The sequence below is a fragment of the Lepisma saccharinum genome, chromosome 6 (assembly GCF_977018435.1).
Source record: "Lepisma saccharinum chromosome 6, izLepSacc3.1, whole genome shotgun sequence".
Taxonomy (NCBI): Eukaryota; Metazoa; Arthropoda; class Insecta; order Zygentoma; family Lepismatidae; genus Lepisma; species Lepisma saccharinum.
In genome coordinates, this window is record NC_139234.1 from 93,240,202 (window position 1) to 93,266,068 (window position 25,867).

The 25,867-nt window shown below is 38.7% G+C and overlaps 1 protein-coding gene across 1 annotated transcript in view; it reads right to left on the reverse strand.

Moving 5' to 3' along the window:
* The window catches only part of dos (daughter of sevenless), a 73,259-nt gene that overhangs the window by 42,832 nt on the left and 4,560 nt on the right, over nucleotides 1-25,867 (reverse strand). The window contains exons 2-3 of the mRNA XM_083124231.1: nucleotides 20,434-20,562; nucleotides 9,670-9,847 (exon numbers count right to left, since the gene is read on the reverse strand). Of these exons, the coding sequence (XP_082980357.1) occupies nucleotides 9,670-9,847; nucleotides 20,434-20,562 (307 nt within the window). The remainder of the gene's footprint in view (nucleotides 1-9,669; nucleotides 9,848-20,433; nucleotides 20,563-25,867) is intronic.

Consider the following 25,867-nt stretch of genomic DNA (forward strand, 5'->3'; position numbering starts at 1 on the left):
AGAAGGGGAACAGTAAATATGGCCACTGGTAGGATGAAACTGTTCACAGGTGGCCTGGCAGGTTGCTGATCCACAGGGGTGGGTCTCAACACATTTGGGTCGTTGACTGTAACCGGAAAGTTCCAATATGTGGTGAAATACACTGCCTGGCCTTACAGAGCAAAAGGGGACGATGTACATGAAAGATGTTCATGCTTCTTCTTAAGGGGGGTTAGAGTCGTGGTGGTGGGGGGGGGGGGGTTTGCTCTGTAAGATGACATTTCTTCTTATCTTTCTGACGCTGTTCCGATCCTGGGATGTCACTTGGAATAGGATTTTCGGTGCTGCTACGTGACATACACCGCTGAAAACCAAAGGAGGCTGGTGAGCTCCAAAGCCTTCAGGAATGCGTTCTTCTTCCGGCCTCAAAAAAAATCGCTGGACTACTTTCGAGATTCCTTGAACTCGTGGAATTCCCGAACAGGGTAGGAAACAGGTAAGACATTGGAAAAACTACATTGCTCTCAGTCATTCAATATTTAAAATGTATAAAAAATGTGTAAAGTAATCGTCTTTTATAGGCAAGTGAAAATCATGAGTAAAGATAAGGAAACTAACATAAAATAAACTGCCCAATAAGTGATATAAATTATAAAACAAAGTTTGAATGAAGGCTAAATAAATAAAAGGCAGAAAATGTCATTTGACGCCTTAACACTGGAACACCATTAAAATGAAAATATGACTTCATCAAAAGTAATATATGTATATATTGACTAAAGTATATATATAGCCCCTGACTTCTCCCAAAATATAAAATAATGTGCAATATAAAACTAAAGTTATGACATGGCACAAAATGCCCTTTGTTGGGACATGATCAATATACAATAAAATAAACGAAAATATCTAGGATTAAATATTGATAAATATATAAAAGTAATATGTAGATGGTATCAAATATATCCCCTGGTATCAGAAAAATAACCCGACGAAATCCATTAATATCATGTCAGAAATGTCAAAGCATTGTAAAAAATGAGGAACTGACGAAAAAAATAATTAACCCAAAATCTGGTAACGTCACAGCTGTTAAAACGGACCTAGCCACAAGCAAATTCGGGATCACTAAGATATAATAAAAGAGTAAATGACATGGCTCCAATGACGTTAAGATCATTAATTACGAAAGATACATAAAAATGGATGAATAAATCAGGGCGACATAGTGACGCACTGTTAACGCTCACTAGTCAAGGTTGGTTTGCGCTTGCATACGCCTGACGTATAGCATAAATAAACAGTTAAAATGAAGTTCCAAATTAGTAATAGGATAACAGTAACGATTTCCTCACCCCTACAAATAACCTGGGAATCACGTTCCTTTCGTATGATATTACTTCAACTAAAGTCTATGACGTGTGGGAGATTAAAATATAAGCACAATTACTCGCTATTACCTACTTTACGAAGATTAACATGAAATTAATCTGTAAGAAGTAATTAAATTTCATTCGGGAAACTTTGAAAATTCTGAAGGAACGAGAAAAATGCCTAAATAAGCGCCCTTGAAGAGACTCTTATTCTCACCTCGTTGGGAGGCTAGGAATTTCAGTGTCGACGCCAGCTGAGTGTAAAGTTCATCTACAACAAAGAAAGGTGTCATCAAATTCTCTCTGTCCGAGACTGAAATAAGATATGTTTCTTCCGCTAACTCGAATGTGAAAATTTCCGCACGGAAATCTGGCGTGGGAAGAAAATCCTGGACTTGAGTCTTGCGACTGCACATATCCTGAGTTCGAAGGAACAAAAGGAAAACAACGAATGAATCGTGCTTTCGGTGCAGAGATTAAACTTGCGTGTTTAAACCTATCGTAAGCTGACGGAATGAAACGTGATTATACCTAAGGGGAAGGCTTGATTGATTATACTATTCGCAATACTTCATCGTTATTTAATGAAAAAAATGACAACCAGTTTTGCCTTAATTTAAACAACCCTTTTAACTTTTATCGCTATTTAGTGATTTGCGATGCGATTAAATAACCACACGAAATCTGTTGAATAATGCTGAAGAGTGTTTATTTAAACATTAAGGAATGCCGTAACTTGAAATATAAATATCATAATATAAATACACATGAAATTTAAGGTATTTAAAATTCAAAGCTAGAAAACGCAAAAGGAGGAATATTAAGCTATCCTTTAATAAATAGCTGAAGGAGACAATAAATATATGGATAATAACAAAAAAATCTCGTTAATATGTGAAATACTCCATGCCTTGAATACCGCTTACGTCTCGTTCTACTTTTCATTACAAGTTGGCTTACGCCTAACTATGGTGTTTTAACAAACTAAAAGTCATGCAGACTAAGTCATTCTTATGTCATTGCGCTACAATGACAGTGTCATTCCTCTTGCTACGGGTACCTCTGTGTACACAATTCATTCGTAGGGGAAGACATAACCTTAAAACTAATGGAAGGGAGCGTCACACTTACTACCTTTAGTAGCGGACATCATTGCTCCTCTATTCCTTAAAACATATATATAAACACTTGCGCACTCTTTTATATTTCACTACCGGTATTTCTGCGCGTACAACTAAAAACACCTATTATTAATCCTTAGCTAGAACATTGAATCAACGAGCGGGTTATACTCTAACCGAATGGTAGCGTCACTCTTACTACTTACGCCAGCGTATAGTAGCGGACATATAATTGCTCCTCTATTCCTAGAAATATAATTAGCGTTTCGTTTTTTCACATATTAACTTTACTTTAGTAAAAAAAAATATTCCTTAAACAAGGTAAAAATAAAAATGCTCTGCGACTGACTCGTGTATTCTCTCGACTATCTCCTTATCAATTTGCACTACAATTATTAGTACCAAGGCTCCCATCTTCGGGGCGAGGAGATTTCAGTCACTTTAAATTACGAGTGAGTCGACAACTGATCCTTGTGCATTTCAAAACTATACGTGATAAAATTAAATATCCTCCTTGCGATAATCTTTAACAGTTTAAACTTAAAACACATAAACACAAAACGGCGTTACTTTTCGGATCATTAACAAGTTACGGTCTGTTTTAAAAATATATATGAAATTGAAACTTTAAAGGACTTTAATTAATTAAAAACACAATTAACTTCAGCAATACTCTCTGCTGTGACCCACTAAGTACACACACCATGGTGTGATTGAGTCGTATCGTTTATAGCCGAAATATCATAAGTCACGCACAAAATTTACGTTAAAAAAAAATACCAAATTGTTCAAGAGACTACTGCAAAAACAAGGGTCATCAAAATCAAGTGCCACTTTCAAAATTTAGATAAAATCCTGGGAATTGATGATAATTTCCCAGGTGGTAGTTCTGTCATGGCCATCAGGGCCTGACCAAAGGTACCGGGTTCGAGCGAACCACGGCGTTACTAGGAGCGGAATGACAAGGGCTCGTCGGTAGACGTGCCAGGGCTGGCCAAATTCCGGGCGGAATATGACACTCGAATGTCCGACAGCGAACCTTCCGGCGCGCGGAATGACGGACGTACCTTATGCCACATCGCATCGACGCGGAAAACCGCGACGAAGCAATGGCGCAGAGCTGTAGCCTCATTGCCCGTGGCTACCAAAGGAAACATTCTATTTTCGTTTCCTCCACATTGTAATGTGCTTTAATGCTGCGGGTGATTAGCCTATTGGGTGGGTGTGGTGGGTAAGGACTGAATTAAAGCTGATTATTGACATTAACCATCATTAACATTAAAACTGCGTGCTACGCAGCTTTCCCCAAAAATAAAGATTCGCGAAGAAAAAACAATTCTGACATGTCACTATTTAACAAATTTCAATTTTCATTTATTTCAGAGTGAAATAAATGAAAAAATTCTGCAACTCCACTACGTAGCTCTAATTTTCATCACAATTCCGTAAAATGGATGAAAATCCCAAGCATCTCACCACGTAACGATGCCTATCCTTTCAATTTTCATGTCTGTTTAAGAAAACAAGTCTTTGACGCTTTTCATTTCCAAAAGAAAATGAAAAGGCCCGCATCAATCCACAACATAGCGTTCCTCTGAACGCGGGGATCTTAAATAGGGGTGTACTATTAGTACTAGTTGATGGTAGAGACAGCCCTGAACGGGCAGGTACAAATATCTAACTATTCATAAAAATAGACTCATGATTCGTTTCTAGACTGAATAGAGCAAAGCAAATGGCAGAATGGGTGTAGACTAGCTTACCCTGTTCGGTTTAGAAATAAGACCAGTAGCTCCTGCTTCTCCGCTGATTCCAGATTAAAAGACCTCGTGTCGCTCTCATGCGCACGTATTTAAACACTCGCTTGGCCTCTCGTCACCTCTTGCCAAAGGCCAGTGTTCTTACCATTTAATGTAGAATGCTTATCCTACACATTTCTGAGCAAGGAGCTGACAAGGTCTGCCAGGGTCAATATTTCTCAATCGAACAGGGTATGGTACGCTATTACGATGGAGGCTGAAGAGTTGCCTTCTTGGTCGTAATTTGCTTGAGGGGAAGTAGAAGTCGAGCTGTGACAGGGCGAAAGGAGCTTCAATGAGATTATTTAAAATTTTGTGGAGGAAAATGAGCTGATGCATGATGCGTCTGTTGTTGAGAGTTGTTAGGTTAAAATACCTGAGAAGGTTCTCACGGGATTCCATTTGAGGGTATATACCATCTAGTTTGTACTTTAAGTGTCTTAAGAATTTACTTTGAATTTGTTCTATTTTGTTTATATCTTCCTGAGTTTGAGGGTGCCACACTATGCTTGCGTATACAATTTTCACTCTAACGTAAGCATTATAAAGCATCATTAAGCTTCCATCATTTTTGAACTCTTTGCATGTACGCATTATAAATCCCAGAGTGTCTGAAAGTACTTTACCTTGATATAAAATAGGTTCTGCTCTTTTTTGTTTTTTCATATTTTTGGCAAAGCTGAAGACGAGATTAGGGGTATGAAGTATATTATACTCTGTGCTTGAAATATAATGCGTATATGCTTTTTGAATCCCTCGTTTAACAATATTCCGAAGTTCTTTAAATTTCTCATGATGATGTTCAGCATGGGGAGCGTTATTTTTCCATTTTTGCCAATGATATGCTTTTTTCCTGATATTCTTTATAATTTCCCGTGAGAACCAGCTAGGAAATTTCTTCGGTTGAGTTTTCGTTGAAGGTACGCATTTGTTAAATATGTCATACACCATTTCATAGAACTTATCAATAGCGGCATTAATATTAGTGTATTTCTTCAGATCATTCCAATTTACAGCTCTCATAAGATTATACATTTTTAAAAAATCTGCATTCCTAAAGTTATAGTTATATTCTGCTTGCATTGAATTTTTCGTGATAGATTTAAATTTAGTCATGGAAATGTCAATATTTAAAGCTGGGTGATGAATGTCTTCTGGTACGAGAGGATCGGATTCCCTTGTGACTGTTATGCTATTAACGTTACTTAAAATCAAATCTAACGTTCCTTGGTTATAATTTTTTATGTCATTGAAGCTGTTTAGTAGGTGGAGTGACATGAAATGACTCAATTCTACGCAAGCTTCATTTGAAAATAAGAGATTGTGATCCGTCCCCTTTATCTCAGGGAAATTAAAATCCCCTGCAATAAAAAGGGAAGAGCCCTGCTCATAAAGTGATTCTAAAGTTTGATAGAAGGAACTGTATACAGATCGATTCGTATTTGGGGAGAAATAGGCTACACAAATATGCATATTTATTTCGCTAATTTTTACTAACAAGTAATTTATCAGAGGGTCAATTACCAGAGTTTCAATTTCGATAGCTCGAAAAGCCCTGTTTACAGCCAGAAGTACCCCTCGCCCCAAGCCTTTGTGCATTGCGATCCGACCGAAACAGAATATATCTATCGTCAATTACTTCGCTGTCACTGAACGATGGATTTAACCATGTTTCCGTAGCCATGATTACATCAAAATCGTTACTTAATACACTCAGGTAGAATGTTTTGAATTTAGTTCTTAAGCCCCTCACATTTTGGTAGGAAACACTTACACTTGCAGTTCCTTTATCGACATAATTGCTGGTCACGTGACCATTACCACTTACTTTTTACATCTGGCCTCACCTCAGACTCTCGTTCCTTGGTTGATTCCCTGGCACTTCGGATATCGCTGAGTAGAGGGAGGGGGAAACTGGTGACCTATTTGCGATATCCGGTTGTTCTCTTCTTTCCTTGTCCCGTTGGAGGTGGAGGGGGAAACGGATCACTGCATGAAGATGGCTGGAATGCGGTCGTTGTCACTTGTGCTCCCTGAGATGTCACATTTACATTGGTGGGGGGTGGAGGGAAAGCCTGTTTCTGGGAATTTGATGCAGCTGAAGGTTCTTGGGTCTCGATGCATTCTTGCAATTCGCCATGGTTGTCTTCCAAGTCCCAAATTGTATATTTTCTGCCGTTGACGTTGAGATATTTATATTGCAGGTGAGCTCTACATCCTTGCTGTCTGGCTTCGAAGAGATGCTTTTTAAGTCTCTGTCGTTGTTGCCTATCAGAAAATTAATAGTCCTGCTCGATGTAAATATTTGAGCCTTTCAATTTGCTGCTACTTCCAAGAATTTTCTCTTTCTCCGTATCGCGGAGGAACTTGCACACAGGTTTTCCGGACCGCGTGCTTCCGGTACGATGAGCCCTCTGGATTGCGTCCGTTGGTAGGGAAAGATTAAGTCTTTCTTCGACTAATTGTCGCACTGCACTAGCCGATTCATCCCATGTCTCGTTCATTTTTTCATGCATGCCATGGAAAACTAGGTTTTGTCTCCTCGATCGGTTTTCGAGATCGTCCAGATGATCCTCCAGAGTCCGAACATACGATTGAAGCTCGCCGATGTCACACTTAATCTTGCTTGTCTCAGCCTCATTCACGTCAATCCTTCCAACGAGTTTGTTCACAGTGACGGTCAGCTGCTTCACCTCACACACAATAACATCGTTCGAACTTTTCACTTGAAGCATAACTTGCTTCAGTTGCATAATTTCGCTTGAGAAATCAACATTGTTACGGGGGCCTGGATTTTGCTCGATGCCGCCTATAATGAGCAATAATAGCAGAACCACTCCATAAGCATGGTACACAGTTTTCGGAAAAACACTTCCCTTTTCCATTCGGATGTTTAGGCACCAAGCTGCGCGAAAGAGGCCGATCGCCTGCCGCCACTGTCCCACGGAATTTCTCATCTTGTTCCGCTTCACTGCACTCTGGAGACCACCGAAAACACGTCCGTTCACTTTCACTATTCGTGAGCATAAGACCGATCACCACCATGCCCGCCTATCCAGTTTCGTATTTGAAATTTGCCCTGCGTTTCTTGTAACAAGAACTGCATAATGTAGAACTGTTAGCGAAAAATGCAGGCTCGACCAGGACTCGAACCCGGGTCTCTGGCATTCCAAGCAAGATTTTTTGCTAACAGTTCTATGTAGTACATCTCCTGTGTGTGCCTAATTTTATGAAGTAACATCTCTATGCTGGGAGGAAAGTGGCAACGTCAACGTCTAATGTGTTTCAAAGGCAACAGATCCAGTAGCATTGACAGAGACGATTCCACACAGGTAAAACAGCGGAAGCGAAAAATCAGGTGAAGCCAGGCCGGCTTGTTAACTCAGTGGAAGAGCATGGCACGGAATGCCAGAGACCCAGGTTTGAGTCCTGGTTGATCCTGCATTTTTCCCTAACAGTTCTATGTAGTACATCTCCTGTGTGTGCCTAATTTAATAAAGAAATGTATAGTTCTGTGACATTGTTGTAGCTTGGTTTGTACAAATTGCCTGGATCTACAGTAATTTATATATAAAACAGAATTACGCAGAACTGAGTTATATATGAAGCAGTCTCAACTGTATTAGGTCTTCAATAACAATGCATACTTTTTCTTGCAAATATAAAACTATGATGGTAAACAAACTAACCCAAAACTGAACTTACTAACATACACCAGATACAACCACCACCAAATCTAGAAAATGTCTACCAAACAGGAGGCACACAAGCTAATTGACATTAAAATCAAGGATGCACATGCTGTTATATATTTTTCAAATGAACTAAACATAGATATTTTTTGCACTTCATGCAAGTTTGAAAAGCACACATGTGAAAAGTTTCCATGATAGGTTCCGTTCCTGTCTCCTGAAGGTTTACATGAAAAATAAAAATTTAAGGTAGAAAAGAGAGAAAGCCGGTTGGGATTTAAATTTCTTAAGCCCAGCGGCATATACTCTGGGTCATCTAGGTAATCAGAGATGACCCAACAATAATTTAAAAAAGAAGTTCTTAATTTCTCCGCGATATTCTTTCGAACCAATCTTCGGTTCACATATTTCTTTGCTTCCAGTGTGTGGAACGTTCCCAGCTGTTTGCCACTGAATGTCCGAGAGGCTTTCTCCAGCTGGTGAAATCTCGGCAGGGTGAGATTCCACCGGCTCCCTTTAAATCCCTTGACGGGAGGGAGGGGAGAGGGAAACACTGGTTCTCAGGCACGGTGATTCCGTGGCCAGGGTAACATCTTTCTGGAGAGAGTCCACCGGTCGCACTCTCCACCCAGAGTCCTTGCCGTTCCCTCGGCTGGTGCCCTCTTCTGCCATTCATCCCAGACACCTTTGTATCCTAGGAACTGTGTTGTTTAGAACAGAGGAAATTCTAGGTTCACAAATTATGTACTGAAAACGGAAAATACATCTGCAAGTGCACGAGAAACAGGGAAATCTGAACAACATTAGCGATCTATGTTAATTCTGTTTTCCTGATCTCTGCTATTTCAACAAAATTTGTCAAAGGGAAAAAGCTTAAATATTAAAGATGAAGATAATTAAATAAATTAAAATTTAAACTAAAAATACAAGAAATTACAGCCGACCCCCGTGGCGGAGTGCTTAGCACAGGTCCCTACAATGCCAGACGTCCAAGGTTTGAATACCGGGTTTGGCATGGGTGTTCTTTTCAAATGTACATTCATCAATTTCATCATATCATCACTCGTCGGGATTAGCCAAAAGTGGGAGAAAAGTAACGTGAAATAACATAATTTAATCAATTAATCAATGAAGTAATTAAACTATATTAAACAATTTTTGTATTTTAAAATGCGCAATTATTTTCTCTTTGTAGCCTTCAAAACCAATGAGTGTACCTACTTCTTTCACGGAAATGAATAATTTTTGAAAGAGAAAGCTATCGAAAATAAATTATACATATATAAGTTAATTTAAGTTGCTTTCCCCCCCTATTAACTCGAATTTCAGAGTTCAATTAATATTGAGGCTTTTTATTTCACTTGCATATGCCTTTCATATTATACTTTACAAGTTGTATTTTTTGTAGCTTTATTATACTTTCTTGTTTAATTATTTAAAATTCTATGCCTAGATTAACTGCAATCACAACAATTAACTGATAGTGGTCGCAACAATAAGGTAAAAATTTTCCACACAATATTCATAAATCCTGTAAATTTGCAGGGAGATTTCAGGAGTGAGTGGATGAAACAAGGGTCGGAGATTAGCCACTCGTTAAAACCAGCACACGCCACTGCTGAAGCCCTTGTTAAAACGAAACTGGTTTACACCAGTGAACCCTGAACAGAGAGGCATTCACTAGTTCAAAAAAGGAATTACTTACAGTCATCTTCATCTTGTGCATATGCTTTCAGCCCACAAACACGACATATGGATTCAACCCATTTGTTCATCTCTTCCTCAGACTCAGCTGCCAAAAAGTATGTTCTTCTCGGTGTTTTTATATCAAACATATGCTGATACTTTTGTTTTCGATTTTCAAACCTAAGTCCAGCATCAACCTGTAAGTGAAATAAATTTTTGTTCATAATATCCAAGATTTAATTTCCATAATTGTAAAAATCACACAGCATTAAATTCTTCATAGTAAACTTCCTGGTTTTGGCAGACAAATATTTGATATATACTGTGTTAAATGTCTATTTAAAAATTTGGCATATATCAAAGCCATGATATGATAGGAAATGATTTGGAAAGTAAAAAGTTATGCAGAGTCTGAAGTGTTTTTAAAAGACTAATTGACATGAAATTTCTACCAATAGCAATAAAGAAATGAAATTTGATATAGATTGGATACAAAGTTCCAGGGCCATGAATGGTTACTTTAATTAATGCTTGTAACTAGGTAATCTTACCCATATGCCTACGATACAAAATGAAAAATTAAAATCGTTCATGACATATCAAAGTATCATAGGGACTTTTATTAAACAATGTTTAGTTAAAAAAACACTCATACTTGCAGATTCTTCCCATGTAAGAGTTAAATATACCCACCTCAGATTTTAAGAGCTTTTAAAATATATGTGTATACTTCTATTACAAAATCTGACTTAAATACAAAAAGAATTATCCTTTTATTTTCTCTAAAGTGAATTAGAAAGTTATGCAAACTAAATAATGAGCAATGATCAATTATTTGTTTTAATACGTAGTTACAATAATGGTGATGAAAAACAGTAAAATGCTTAACACAGAAGAACTCACATGAATGTAACAACAATTATGGTAAAATCCATAAATTCGGGATGCATGCACCAGTGAAAGTATGAACATGCACGGAAGGTAACTGTGACAAATACATTCTACCATCCTTCTCCAACTCAATCATAATGGATTCTCCTACAAACAGCGAGGTAGCGGGGAATGCAGACACTTTCAAGAGCAGCGTATGAACATTAAATGTTGTCAATGTTTGGGGAAAATGCCATCTGACACACTCTTAAAGACAGTGAATGGTGAGTGTTCGAGTGGGATCGGCAGTTTAAAGAGGGACAAGAATACGTTGCTAATGAGGGCTTGGGTTGAATCTGTGCTCGTGGTTGTCTTGATACTCAACAAATTGTCCATTTGAAATTCATTCCGGAGGCAGAACAGGAGCTCTATGTGGAAGTCTTGTGTCATTTGCAGCTTGAGATGTGGCCAAGTGGACAACAGTACCTTCTCCATGATAATACTCATCGCTGATTTATGGCCACTCAAGGAACGTCTGTGCTGGAACATGCCACCTATTCACCATACTTGGATGCTTACTTCTACCCTTTTCCCCTCACATAAAAACCCATCTAAAGGGTCATAGTTTCACATCACTGAGGTGAAAACAGCATCGCAGGAGGCATTATGAGAGGTTGCAACACACGACTCCCAACAGCTTTACCAGCACTAACAAAAGTGTTTCATCGCCCAAGGGGATTACTTTGAAGATGGTTGTGCATCGGTGTTTTGAAGTCTTCACGGTAAGGAACTAAGTTGCATCCTGAACCAGCCAATACAGAGAAAGAGATGGATAAGAAGTTTGATATGTGGATGGGGATAGAGAAAAATTAAGAGCTGCGTGATTTAGTATCACGATTGTGAAATTTGTGAAGAAACTGGAAACATGAGAGGAGATACGAATGTGACTTGAGGTTGATTGATTGAATTGAAATTGTTGGGTGCCTCGGCACATCAGGCCATTTTACACCCTTCAGTGAATATGGGCAATATCCCCTTATCTAAAACCAACCCTTACCTCAAATTTAAAAAGATAAATAAGGGGTGTAGGAAGCACCCTAAAAAAGGTTAAAAAATGCAGGTCGTGAATGGATCTGCATTTGGACAAACACAACACATTAAAAAGGTAAGGATAATTTAAAAACTAGCTCAGAAACACTGGAAAAACAAACACCTAAAAACCATTGGTTAAAACACTGACATCGTCTCCCAACATACTAGAAGCCAAGTTATTGGGAAGATTAAAACACTGTCTGAGGTGATTAAAATCTTACATTAGAGAATAATGTGCCGAACACTTAAAACAATGATGCAAGTACGGCACAACGGAGGGTCCTGCCCTTGTAACAAGTGACCATGGGTTAGAAGGCTGTGTCCAATACGCATCCGAGTTAGAAGAACTTGACTTGAGCAAGAAACGATCCCTGTAGCTAGGAAGATAGAAACTGCCTCAAGTCCTTCAGAAATGTTGGAAAGTGAGCATGAAACGATTTTTTTCTCAAGGTTAGTAAAAAATTGGAGAAGTATGCTTTTAAATTGTATATGAGCTATTAAGAAGAATCCCAGTGGGGTTACAAGGTGAGGTCCCGTTAGCAAGTGTGCGATGTTCAACAAAATGCATTAGGCCCATTTTAGACAAAAGCATCTTCCTTAACATTTACGCAATGACCAAAATGCTACCGTGTATCACTTCACATTTTTAAAACATGGTAACTATTCAACCGAGAGGAATAAAGTTTCTTATTAAATGGTTTTAGGTACAAATCAAATATCGTTTACTGTACACGTAAGCAAGAGTAGTTTAGTTGTTTCAATTGTAAACAACATGAACTCATATAGATTGTGTAACTCGACGTGCCTTTTGTGGTGTATATAATATACATTGTAATCGCAAAAGCTTACCAAAATTTACATGAAAAGTTTTAGTGTAAAGTACTGTCTGGTGTAACATTTTTGGAAGCATTTATGTAGTAGCATTTATGCTAGCAAAAATGTTAAAGGAAATGCTTCAGTCTTTACAGTAGACGTTTGCTGATCTGGCCTTCTCTCAGCAGGGTTAAGTTTCCTTTGAAAAGAGACTCATCCTCCTTCCAAAGCAGGGCCTCATGTGTGGTATGGAAGAAGTCAAGCCGTGGAGGACAAGAGTTATTAGTAGACAGTTAGTGCTGTGAAAGATTTTTCTGCATGTTATCATATGAATTTGACATTAAGTACCTTGCCTTGTACCTCCCTACCGCAGCCAAAAAATAAACTGCAACAAAAACAATGTAAAAAATCACAAGACCACAGTGAAGTGAACTGACAATGGTTGCTTTCAGTAATGCTGACACGTCAAAGGATGGAGCATAAATTTCATTCCTGATTTCTCCATTTCACTCTCTCCCCAATTGTAACTGATCTGCCTCCTCTCTTTTCTTCCCTTGTGATTATGCCATTCGCAAATAGCACTGCTTTAACAATTTCTTCTTTGCTTCTCTCCTCAGAGCAGAGTTAATAAAATCCCTACTTCTTCAGCTTATTGGGCAACTCTACTTCTATTTCCAAGAGTTTAACCACGAAAAATGCCGGCAAACGGAACAATGCTGTAGTGGTTGGAAGGAGTTAAACAGCATCACATTTCTCAGAGTGTGTCAATTCCTTCACGAGGATGAAAATTTCAGGAGCAAAATATGAACATAAAGATGTTCGATTTTCTGAACAAAACATGTCTCTTTGAAGTTCATCAATTTAGAATTTGAAACTTAGATACTTACCTCTAGCATTGAAATGTTGATACTTTTCAGTTCAAACTTATACATGTGATCCCATTTCCATGAAAAGTGGAGTGATGCCACTTCCCAGTTTTCAAGGCAAACTTTCCAAAAATTCAAGGCTATAGCAGATGTTTTCTCAATTTCAAACTTACACACTACCTCCACTCACCACCCTTACACATACACACACAAGTATATCAACAAAACGGGTCTGTGTGATTCCAATGTATCCAAAAATTAAAATTTAATTCAATTAAATAGTATATATTTAATTTAAGGTGCGAAGTTTACATTTGCCATTTCACATACTCAGACTCCAAATACATCTACAAAAATAAGTCACAAATGTTACGGGATACACTAATCTATGAAAAATTGTTAATTTTATAAGAATTTCAAACTCAAATTTACCAAATCAACTTCAAGGTATCTTATCTTGCAAAAATCTTCCGTCTATCTAATAGATTGTACTGCAAAGGAAACTAACAAAGTAAACGGATTGAGAGAATTCTGTTCTATTTTCAATGCAGCTATCTTTTCTTTTCTTCGATAAAAATAAAAGCTAAACTGGGCTTCCCCGAAGGTGCAGTGGTCTTGTAATCAAGGGGTCCCAGGTTCCATACCCGGTGGAGACCCATAGTGGTTCGTATCCCACTTTAAACTGTAAGTCCAGTCCCGATTAGCCTTACTGTGCATAAAGTGGACCACAAACTCAATCAATCAATCGAAAAAACTGTGAAAAATTGCCTCAGGGATTTATAAATATGCATAACTTCAATGTGATTTGGATTACTAAAAATTGCAAATTTCCACGTCAACGGAGAAAAATTCACGCATAATTCCCAGAGCCAATAATTCACACACAATTCCCAGAATTCAAGGAATTCCCAGCAAGTAGCCACCTTGTATAAGTGCCATAAGTGCTAGAATGCTGTCGGTCATCCTAGTGACTAGTTTTTTTTTTACAGGAGCATGTTTGTCAAATTAGTGCAAGTCACAAAATCATTTACGTTGTATGTTATGCATACATGCATAACTTATAGCCTGGTCTCTTAATCTTAATTAATAAGATCATTACTGTTCGCAACTACGTAGCTTATATACTTACAAACATGATATTAACATTGTATGTATATTTCCGTGGATCCTTTTTGATACAGGAATGTCGAATATCCATTGATATCACAATCAGATAATTAGCAACTGGACAATTGCAACTGAGTCTTGACCTCTTGGATTTTGACAACTTTTGGTGAGCCGTGGTAGATCTTATTCGCATGAAACCCAACACAAGGGCTTTCAATAAAAATAAATTTTTTTCGAGGGTAGGGGTGATAGCCTTGCAAAATGTTTCAAATCAACAATGCATTAATAATCATTTACCTTGTAGTCTACGGTTCTTCTGCAATGAACGAAGCTTTGCTGACATTCAAATCTAGGTTTCCAGTCAGAATCAAATGCTTCTCTTCGATGATGTCCAAATCGTGTTCGTGCCATCTTAATGCCATTTTCCTTGCTGTATGTTCTACACAATAATTTGAACATGAACAACTTATATTATACAGGGAGTCCATAAAGTCCTGCAGGAAATTAAAACTCTATATAACTTGAAAACTATTAAGTTTATGTGTACTTACAGCAAGGTTCAAAGTTTTTTTTTCCTGCTTGTTAAGTTTCATCGCCAAACCTCCAATTGTGCACCATTCACGTGCAAACACTGTTGCAGTCTTTTTGCGAAACCGAGAAATGCGTGCTGACGGTGCTCGTCTGGGATATTCAGAATCACATAACTTATTTTGTCCTTCAGTTCGTCCAGATTAGCTGGTTTCTGTGAATACACCTCGGTCTTTTACATGTCCCCACAGCCAGTAATCGCAAGGTGATAAGTCTCGCGATCTTGCAGGCCAAGGTGTGGTCCTCTTCGGCCAATCCATCTCTCTTGATAAACAAAATTCCATTATCATGTCACATTCTTAAGTCTTTCAGCTCGTGTACACATTTTAACTTGTAGGGCCGGGTCTTCACCTTCTTGCGTATGATCTTGTGTAACGTTGACCAGTTCCCAGTTCCAAGGATCTTCGTTTAAGCGATTTCATTGGACTCCGGCCTACGCCGTCCTGCACTGTATGCATCACATCGTCACTACTTCTTGGCCTTCCACACACTTCCCGTTGCCTTGAACTTTTCATACCATCTCTTGATACTTGTGTCTGCTGGGGGTGGTTTCACATACGTTGTTTGGAACTTTCTCCGCACTGAAACGCAACATTTTAACTCCGCAAACCACAGCACACACTGTGCCTTTTCCTGGATGGATGCCATCTTAAGTCACGTGATTACCAGTGGAAGCGTGATTGAGCAGTGTGGCCAGAACAAAACTTTAAACTTCCTTCTTCTCACCCCCCCAAAAATTGTATTCTGAAACGTAACAGTTAAAAAGTTAGAGAGTTTTAGTTTCCTGCAGGACTTTATGGACTCCCTGTATATACCTGTGGTTTCCACATCTGTTGAGATTTTCTCATTTTGTATTCATTAAATGTACATTCCAAACTTGTGCGTGATCTAAATATAATTACATCTTCTAAAATTTTTTTGCAATTTTATGTGAGAATCCCTTGTGGAACGGAATGCAAACAAATTTCTTTTCAACAGATTTCTTGATTTGGTTTATTGTTAGTGTGAAAGCCATTTTCTTTTGCTATATTAAAAAGCTTTTCTTCTTAATTTTTGATATCCTTATTATTAGAGCATAATTTTTTTGCCCTCGGGAAAAAATTTAACATATATTTATTATCCATTGTTATACGAGAATGTTCTGAATTGGCATTGATGTATTTTTCCCCTGCTAGTTTTTTTCCTATGGACTGATGTTTGAATTGTCATGTCAGTTGTCTTAATTTTCAGATCCAGAAAAGAAATTTCATTGTTATTAATGGGTTTACAAGTGAATTTTATGCGAAGATGTGATTCATCCAACAATTTAAAAACATCTATGATGGTGTTCCCATTTTTAGCTATAATTAGCACATCATCTACATATTTGATGTAGAGAATGATATCTGCACCTATCTGATTAACAATTGGAGATTATATGTAATAAAGGAAAATGCTGGAGATGATTCCAGATACTGGGTTTCCCATTGATAGACCATTACTTTGCTGATAATTTGCCATCAAATATGAAGTAATTGTAATTTGCACATACATTTAACTATCGAACCTTTCCCATGCTTCTAATGGGTTAACCTTCATCTCAATAAGCCATCTGTGGCACCTTCTATTGGAACATTACGATATAAATTTTCAACATCATTACTTGCATTAATAACTAATGCAGGGTTAGGAGATGTGGTTGTGTAGTCGGTAGTGTGTCTGACCGCCACGTGGGAGACCCAGGTTCGATCACCAGGTGGGTGATCTTAAGCATAAAGTGGTTCTGGGGCTCACCCAGCCTCAAATCAGTGGGTACCTGGGGATGACCAGAGAGACGTGCTGATCACATCATCTCCAAAATGTGTAAGATTGAGAATATGTGGTGCCATACCCAACAACTCCTAAATGTGCCTTCATGGCACGGTGAACTTTACCTTACCTTTTACCTAGGATGGGCTAGTTGGCCACCAGCCTGTGATTTTTCCAATTGCTGCATTGTGGACTATCTGGTAACATTTTTTTTTATGTATCAGTTATGCTACAACTGAAACATATCACTGCACTAATTTCTTGCATGGTTTTCAGAAGTTACAAACAGTTTTTTTTGCTACATTTGAAAAATCAGTAAGCCCGAAATTTGGCTTCTCATCTATGCATTTTTACAAACATAATTGTGTAGAAAGTTTTTAAATATACGAGAGATAGTCTGAAAAAAATCCCCAAGAACATGACATGAGCAGAAAGGGGCATCCTTGGCCTATTTATCCACATAGTCCCCAGCTACATTCAAGCACTTGTCGTATCGCTTCACAAGTTCACAATCCTACTCTTTAAACTGAGTGTCCTGTTTATGACGAAGATGTAGCTATACTGAAGCTTCCTAGTGTAGTGAAACACTTCCCTTCCAGTGCCTTCTTCAGAACAGGGAAAAAGAGTAAGTCACTGGGTGAAAGATCAAGACTGTTGGGTGGGTGGTTCAGGTGCTCCCAACCGATTATGGCAAAATGATTGAAAATTGCTGCCACAGTGTGGAGTGTCACGTTGTCATCCAAGAGGAGGATGCCTAATGTCAGAATCCACCAGCCAGGTTGAATTTTCGCACCGGATGTCCCACATGCCATTTCGTAGTGAACAGCAGTGCACATTTCATCCTATGTCCATGATTGCACCACACCTCTGTTCTCCATACTGGCCGAGTACACACTTCTCAACTCAACCTGTCTTCAAGAGAGCAGTACGCTGGCATCCTCTGCGAGGAAAACGTCATGTTGGGCAACAAAAGATGAATGATGCCTATACAGGGTAAGTCCAAATGATGGACCTGATTACAGAAATTTATTCTGTGAAATCTAATAAACATATGTTATTGTGAGAAATGCACTTCGACAGGTTAACTTTCAAAGTTTAGTTTCCATGCAGTGTTTACACTTTCTACCGCTAGGAGTCAGCAGCGCGCAGGAAAATGGCGTTGACTGGAGAACAGAGCAGAGATCTTTCTATGTGCTTGATTATCATGTGAACAAGTCTGTGATTAGTGTGTAATGGCATTTCCGTACCAAATATCAGAGAGAACCACCTATGGGGAAGGCCATTTGTAAGGGGTATGAACATTTCAGAGATTCGGGCTGCACCTGTAAACGAAAATCGACTGGCCGTCCATCGACTGGGGAAGAGACAGGGGACCGAGTGCACACAAATTTTTCGTGCGGAGTCCACAGAAGTCCACCTACCGGGCAGTGAGAGAACTTCAACTTCCACAGAAAACTGTCTGGCAGGTTCTGCGGAAACATTCACAAATGAAACCCTACCGCTTGCAACTAGTTCAAGCCTTAAAATACACTGATTATGCTTTGCGCACGTCCTTCTGTGCTGATTTCCTTGCATTAATGGAAACGGATGGGTTCTCTGAGAGGTTAATTTACAGTGATGAAGCAACTTTTCACCTTTTAGGGAAAGTGAATAGACACAACATGAGGATTTGGGGAACTGCTAACCCCATGAATATGTGGAACACGAACGCGATTCTCCCAAAGTGAATGCCTTTTGTGCCATTTCCCATGAAAAGATTTATGGGCCCTTTTTCTTCCATGAACGTACTGTGACAGGACTTGTTTTCCTTGATATGCTGCAACTATGGTTCCTTCCACAGCTTGCAGAGGATAGCACAGATTTCATTCTCCAATTGAAGGTGCCCCTGCGCATTACCATGCCAGCATTACGGACTGTCTCAATGGGGCAATGGAACAACGTTGGATAGGCCGTTCATCTCCGGAGGATCGACCTCTCCTTCATTGGCCACCTCGTTCCCCCGACTTGGCCCCATATGATTTCTTCAAGTGGGGATTTGTCAAGGATCATCTATACGTACCACCACTTCCAACAACATTGGATGACCTGTTTGCCCACATCACAGCAGCCATTGCTGATATTGACTGCAACATGCTACACAAGGTTCGGCAGGAGATAGACTATCGGCTTGATGTGTGCCGTGTTACGTGAGGTGCTCATATAGAACACTTGTGATTTGTTTGAAAAAAACTTTGACAGTTTACCTTTCTTAGCACATGTCTCACAATAACATTTGTTTATTATATTTCACAGAATAAATGTCTGAAATCGGGTCCAACATTTTGACTTACCCTGTAAAACCATGACATAATAGCAACCCAAAATCTCCACACTTTCTGGAAATACAGATACGGGAAACCTTTTTTCCGACTGACTATCTCTCCTACAATCATATTTTTTATTAATTTTATTCAGAAGTGTGTCCAGTGTTAAGATAAATAAGGAATACTGTACAATTCTTGTGTCAGTGTACTGTAATAACAGCAACAAATGTTCGAATATATAAAATACCAAATTATACATTTAACAATGTATCAACACTTGACCCAACACTTGCACGGTGGCTCAGTCGGTAACGTGTCTGACTACTATGCTAAAGGTCCCGGGTTCGATCCCCGGCCGGTTCAAATCCGGGAACTTTTCTAACGATGGAAGCGGCCCCGGCACCCACCCAGCGTCGAATAACATGGGTACCTGGGGGAAACCCTGGGGGGTAAAGGCGGTCAGGGGCGTGATGTTGATCACATCACCCCCACTCACGACCGGATCAAGAAAGTGTGGGGCGTTACCCCCACACCCCCTATACGCCTTCATGGCGTGGTGCTATGCACAGGGGAGCACTTTACCTTTACCTATCAACACTTGACCCAAATTTTGCCAGACGTAATCATGCACTAATTTCTTACAATTTGCCAAATTGCAACACTTTATATTCTAAATATTTATCCAGCAGAGCCATTATATACGCATATAACACACAATACAATTTTAATACCATGATGTTCAATTGAATATTTCTCAAAATTTAACTGCAGGATGTCCACCTGAAACCTCCCTGATTTCAAATTACAATTTGTGAGAAAACTATTTGACGCAGTCTCATGACGATATGTGAAGCATCCCAAAAAGATTTTTGTGTGGAAGGTTGCTTCGCCACTGAAAATCGCATTCTTTAGGCAGTTGGGGTTTGGCTAGATTCGGTCCAGCATCGCAATAGGAAACTGTTCGCATTGTGGTTTGCCTTGTGGCTGCAACACCTGAACAATTTGCACTTTGTATGCATACAGACGAAGACCTTCATGAAGCACCCTGGTTACTGTTGAGCATGGGAAGTTCAGCTCTCGTGACGCTTGGCAAACACTTTGACGGGTTTGTCTCGAAGGCCTCCCTGATCATCTCTATCGTTTCATCATGCACTGCACTCTTTCTTGTGCTGTCGTCATCATTACTAATTACTCATCACATTAAAAAAAAAGTTTTGAGTTGCTTTACATGATGCTGAAACCTGCAAGGCTCAATATTTAATAGTTTCTTCCCAATTGTAACTTGAAATTACGGAGGTTTCATGTGGACCATCCTTGGCTGAGATGCTGTTCAAAGAACAAAAACAAAGTGGTTACCTGTTCGCATAGGTCAAGGTCTATTTTCCCTTTCAATTTCCTGCAATTATGATCTGTGTAGTACTCAAGAAAGTACTGTCCAGGTAGTTCTCCAGAATGTCTTAATGCAAACCATCTTTTTCGCCAACGCTAGAAAATAGTACAAACATGAAAAATACATTAGAGCATAACAGCTTTTAGTCATTTCACTTTGCTCTTCTACATCACTAATTAATTGTAATAAGTATGGAAATCTGATTCACAAAACATGAAAATAACCAGAAATTGAACACAAGAGCCTTAGGTAGATCATTCCAGTTTTGACTTAACTAATTTAAATTGCAATTTTAACATGTTAAATGGATTGAATGTAACTCATGTTTGTTTAAAGCAAAGGACCTCGTGAAGCATATTTGACTCACACGTCTCTTTACCTTGGGAGCCTAGTGAAGAACAGGCAACTCACACTACCATGTTATAACATATATCTTACGTGAAGAATAGCCCCATGGACAAATTTCTCAGATGGTTCGTGAAAATCTTATTTATTGATGCTGTTATTGTTAGAATACAAACAATTTAAAAAGCGTGGATTAAATGAACAGATGTACATTGACTTATTCTATATTTATTTTTACCTTCATATTTCACTTTAATCTGACAAGTAAACAAAAAAAAAAATTCACTCATCTCACGCTCTTTTCCCTTCATTTTTCTTCCTTCTCCTCTCCTCTTTCTCTCTTGTCCTTTCCACTCTTTCCAACATCTTCTTCCATTCTTTGTTTAACTTCAGTCCCCCATTCCAGTTCATTGTGTCTTCTTCACCTTTCTTCTCTATTTCCTTGGCTTCCTTCCATTTTCTCACTAGCATTCTCTTCTCCCTTCCTATCTGCTTAGCCTCATCCCACTCTATGTCATGTCCTATTTCTCTCATGTGTTTAAATATTGCATTTGTCTCTGTCTTAAGTCGTACATCATCCTTATGTTGTTTCAACCAGTCTTTCAGCCTTCTTTTCATTTCTCCTATGTACACACTCTGACATTCTTTATATTTCACTTCGTAGATAATCCCTTCCTCTTCTCTGTTTTCCTTTTTCTTGTTAGCATTCCTCGCTATTCCTAAGATGCTTCTCCCTCCCTTCCTGTAAGTTTTAATTCCTGCTTTCCTAAGCACTTTGCATATCTTTTCTGTGGTCTTCCCCATACTCCTTATTCCAAACCTTCTCTCCTCTTTTTCTCTCTCTTCCAAATCTCCCCTGCCCGTTTTCTTACTTCTTCTGTTTATGTCCAGTCTATCCTGCTTCTCATAGCCATTCTTTTCCAGCTGTTTCCATAGGCTATTTATTTTGCCTTCTTTTTCACATTCTTTCATGCATATTTTCTTGACATTGAAGAAGCAGTGCTCCATATAAAAGAAGAACCAGAAAGAGACAAGAATAGAAGGAGAACAGCAGCCATACTGAAGAAAGAAATGGGAAAACAAGGAAAAGTAGATAATTTGAGTCAAAAAGAAAGGGAAGGGATGAAGAAAATCAAGACAAGAAATGATGTGGTGATAGAGCAGGCAGATAAAGGAGGAGCAATTGTGGTGATGGAAAGAGAATGGTACGAGAGGAAGTTTGAAGACCTAAAAGAAAATGGATATGAGGAGATTTGTGGAACAGGTGAAGAACAAACTATAAAAGAAAGAATCATAAAAGACTGTAGGAGGAGAGGATTCAAGAAATGCATAAAGGAGACAGGAAGACTACCAAGCTTGAAAGGCTTTCCAAAGATACACAAAGAGGAGATAAAGTTAAGACCAGTAATGAACTGCAGAAACAATATTTTGGAACCCTTAGAAAAGAAATTAAAGAAAGTTATTGGCATGTTAGTAACACAGCAAGAAAGCAGAGCAGTTAAGAACAGTGAACAAGTAGTAGACCTCATAAAAGGACTTAAGTTAAATGAGATGAAGACGCCAATGTTTAGCTTAGACGTGAAAAGTATGTTCCCGAGCATCAAGAGGGGACACGTTTTGGACATTATTAAAAAGAGAATGGGACAAGAAATTATAGGAGAATGGGATAGTGAAAGGGTAGTGAAGGCGATGGAAACCATTTGGAATAATGGTTTCAGTATAATGGGAGATAAAATAATGTTAATGAGTGAAGGACTAAATATAGGTTCCAGTCTAAGCCCGGCATTGGCTGAATTGGTTATGAATGAATGGGAAAAGAAAGTGATAGAAAAGGGAGGCAGCTTGACATTTTTGCCAAAGAAATTCAAGATGAAGGAAGAGGGATATTATTGGAACTGGAAATAGAAGAAGACAAGTTAAGCTATCTAGATATATTGATGAAAAGGAAAAGAGGACAAGAAATTGAAACCGCTTGGCATCAGAAGAAGTGTGCAGCAGGGGTATTCTGCCACAAAAGAAGTGATGCAAGTGAGGTGACAAAAAGAAATTTTATAAAGAATATGGAGGACAGAATCAAGAAAATATGCATGAAAGAATGTGAAAAAGAAGGCAAAATAAATAGCCTATGGAAACAGCTGGAAAAGAATGGCTATGAGAAGCAGGATAGACTGGACATAAACAGAAGAAGTAAGAAAACGGGCAGGGGAGATTTGGAAGAGAAAGAAAAAGAGGAGAGAAGGTTTGGAATAAGGATTATGGGGAAGACCACAGAAAAGATATGCAAAGTGCTTAGGAAAGCGGGAATTAAAACTTACAGGAAGGGAGGGAGAAGCATCTTAGGAATAGTGAGGAATGCTAACAAGAAAAAGGAAAAGAGAGAAGAGGAAGAGGAAGGGATTATCTACGAAGTGAAATGTAAAGAATGTCAGAATGTGTCATAGGAGAAACGAAAAAAGGCTGAAAGACAGGTTGAAACAACATAGGGATGATGTACGACTTAAGAGAGAGAGAAATGCAATATTTAAACACACGAGAGAAACAGGACATGACATAGAGTGGGATGAGGCTAAGCAGATAGGAAGGGAGAAGAGAATGCTAGTGAGAAAATGGAAGGAAGCCAAGGAAATAGAGAAGAAAGGTGAAGAAGACACAATGAACTGGAATGGGGGACTGAAGTTAAACAAAGAATGGAAGAAGATGTTGGAAAGAGTTGAAAGGACAAGAGAGAAAGAGGAGAGGAGAAGGAAGAAAAATGAAGGGAAAAGAGCGCGAGATTAAAAGTCTATAAAAAAACTATAAAAAGACTTGCCGCACAATGAAACTAAGGAAACCAATCTATATATTTAGGTGTGACTTGACGGGGATTGCTGGAGACACAAGGATGTAGCTCGAAGAAAAGCGAGAGGTTAAGTTCAACTCGTTGGCCCACCTGGCCGAGAAGAGGGAAGATGAAGAAGACAGAGCTCTCTCCACACTTACCTGTCCCAATCACCACTGGCTACCTGCAGGCCCATGCCGGTGTCGCCATGTCGTTTCGCCCCGGGCGTCCTTTGTGATTCCCGACGGTTTCTGTGATCTACGATAACTGTCTTATTTTCATTCCAAAGGCGATGTTTTATTCCCTGTCATAATGTGTTGATCCTGCAGGTTTTCATTCCTCTACCACCCGTTTTGATTACCTCTATCAGGTGGCAGAACCCAGTAGCGACGGAGGAATGTTAGTGCTATGCCAGTGGTATGCTAGATATTGGTTGCACGATTGGGTCAGTGACTGTGTGAAGAGGCGATGTTCTAACATTTGCTCAGTTTCCCTCATCAATATAGATTCTCCCGCAAATAAATATTGAATATTAGATAAGGGTCATTCCATCTCAATTCAAGCAAAAAAAAGAAAAAAAAAGTGGGATGGGAATCCATGCTCTCGGATCTTGATGAAACTTGGCACATTTAGTCCTTCCATGGTGGTGAGAAACCACATGAAATTTTTTTGTCTCTAACTTGTCTGGTTTCATTTTTAGAGCTCCTCAAACTTTCAGTAATTCCTCCTTTCTTCAATTTCCAGAGCCTCCAAGTGTGAGTTGCACTGTCTTAGAAAAAATATTCTATCTCCCTATTTGAAACTTTACAACAATGTTAACAGAACAATAAGGATTCCAGAAAAAAATATGTCAACATATCACATTTATATTTAAGTATACCAATAAATTAATAAAATATTATTATTATCTGACTTTTTTGGACCGAAAACATGATTCACTAAAATTTGAATTATCATTGAAAAGGTCAACCCCAACACAAGTATTTTTAAAATGAACTTAGATGTATGATCTAACTAACCCAAAAATAAAATTGATGAAAAAAAAAGTATGTATCTCACAAGTATAATTATTTCAGTGATAGTCGTTTGTATTTATTATTAAAAGGATATTGCAGGAACATGATAACTTCATATTGAAGGAGTGTTTCTTTCAGGGGTACACTATTATTGGGAGAATATGTCTAATTTATTCACCTCCCACACCAAAAAATCCTGTGAATGTCCATGAATGCTTTGTTTTTAATGATTATTTGAAAATATGAAAACTTATTTCTAAAAGTGTACCCTTACAATTTATTATATTGGCTTATTTAAATTTATTAGGAAAAAGGCACATTATTAAAAATAGTTAATACTGACTTGTTAATACATGGAATTAAATTAATGAGGAATTCGGGAGGCTTGTGTGATGCTTTTCATTATCTTCTGGTTGTAGTCATATATTAGTGGCCGTGGTGGCTCAGTCGGTAACGCGTCTGACTACCATGCTAAAGATCCTGGGTTCGATCCCCGGCCGTTTCAAATCCGGGAAACTTTCTAACGTTGGAAGCAGCCCCAGCGCCCACCCAGCATCGAATGACATGGGTAAAGGCAGTCAGGGGCGTGATACTGATCGCATCACCCCCACTCACAACTGGATCAAGAAAGTATGGGGCGTTACCCCCACACACCCTATACTCCTTCATGGCATGGTATTAAGTACAGAGAAGCACTTTACCTCTTTTTGTAGTCATATATTTTGTTTGCATTTTTTTTTAATAATGCAATTGCAGCATCTTTTAATGTTGCACATTATGTGAATTATACATATTCTTAATGTAATTTGTTCAGTTTTAACCTATGTTAGTTGATAGCTGAGGGGGAAGAACTACAGTGTCTTTCACGGTAGAGTCGTCCGTCCCAGCCAGCTCCCTGGGAAGGTGGGAGAGCGTCAGCTGGCATTTAGATCCGCTTGGCGGATTCCTTGTCTTTCTTCATGGTAGGTGCATTATGACGTCGAGTGAGTCATCATCGGAGGTTAGAAGATTTTTTCCTGGAGTTACCTGCATATCAGGCAGAGTTGCCAGTACATAGTCAAGATTGCTGTCACCACGTGCTTTATGCAAGTTGAACTGGTTTAACCCAATTACGTGAATGAACGTATCAATAAACCACTGATCATTTTGACAGTTCATAGTTCCCGTACTTGGGCTTTCCCAATTGATGGACAGGTTGAAATGACCAAATATCATAATATC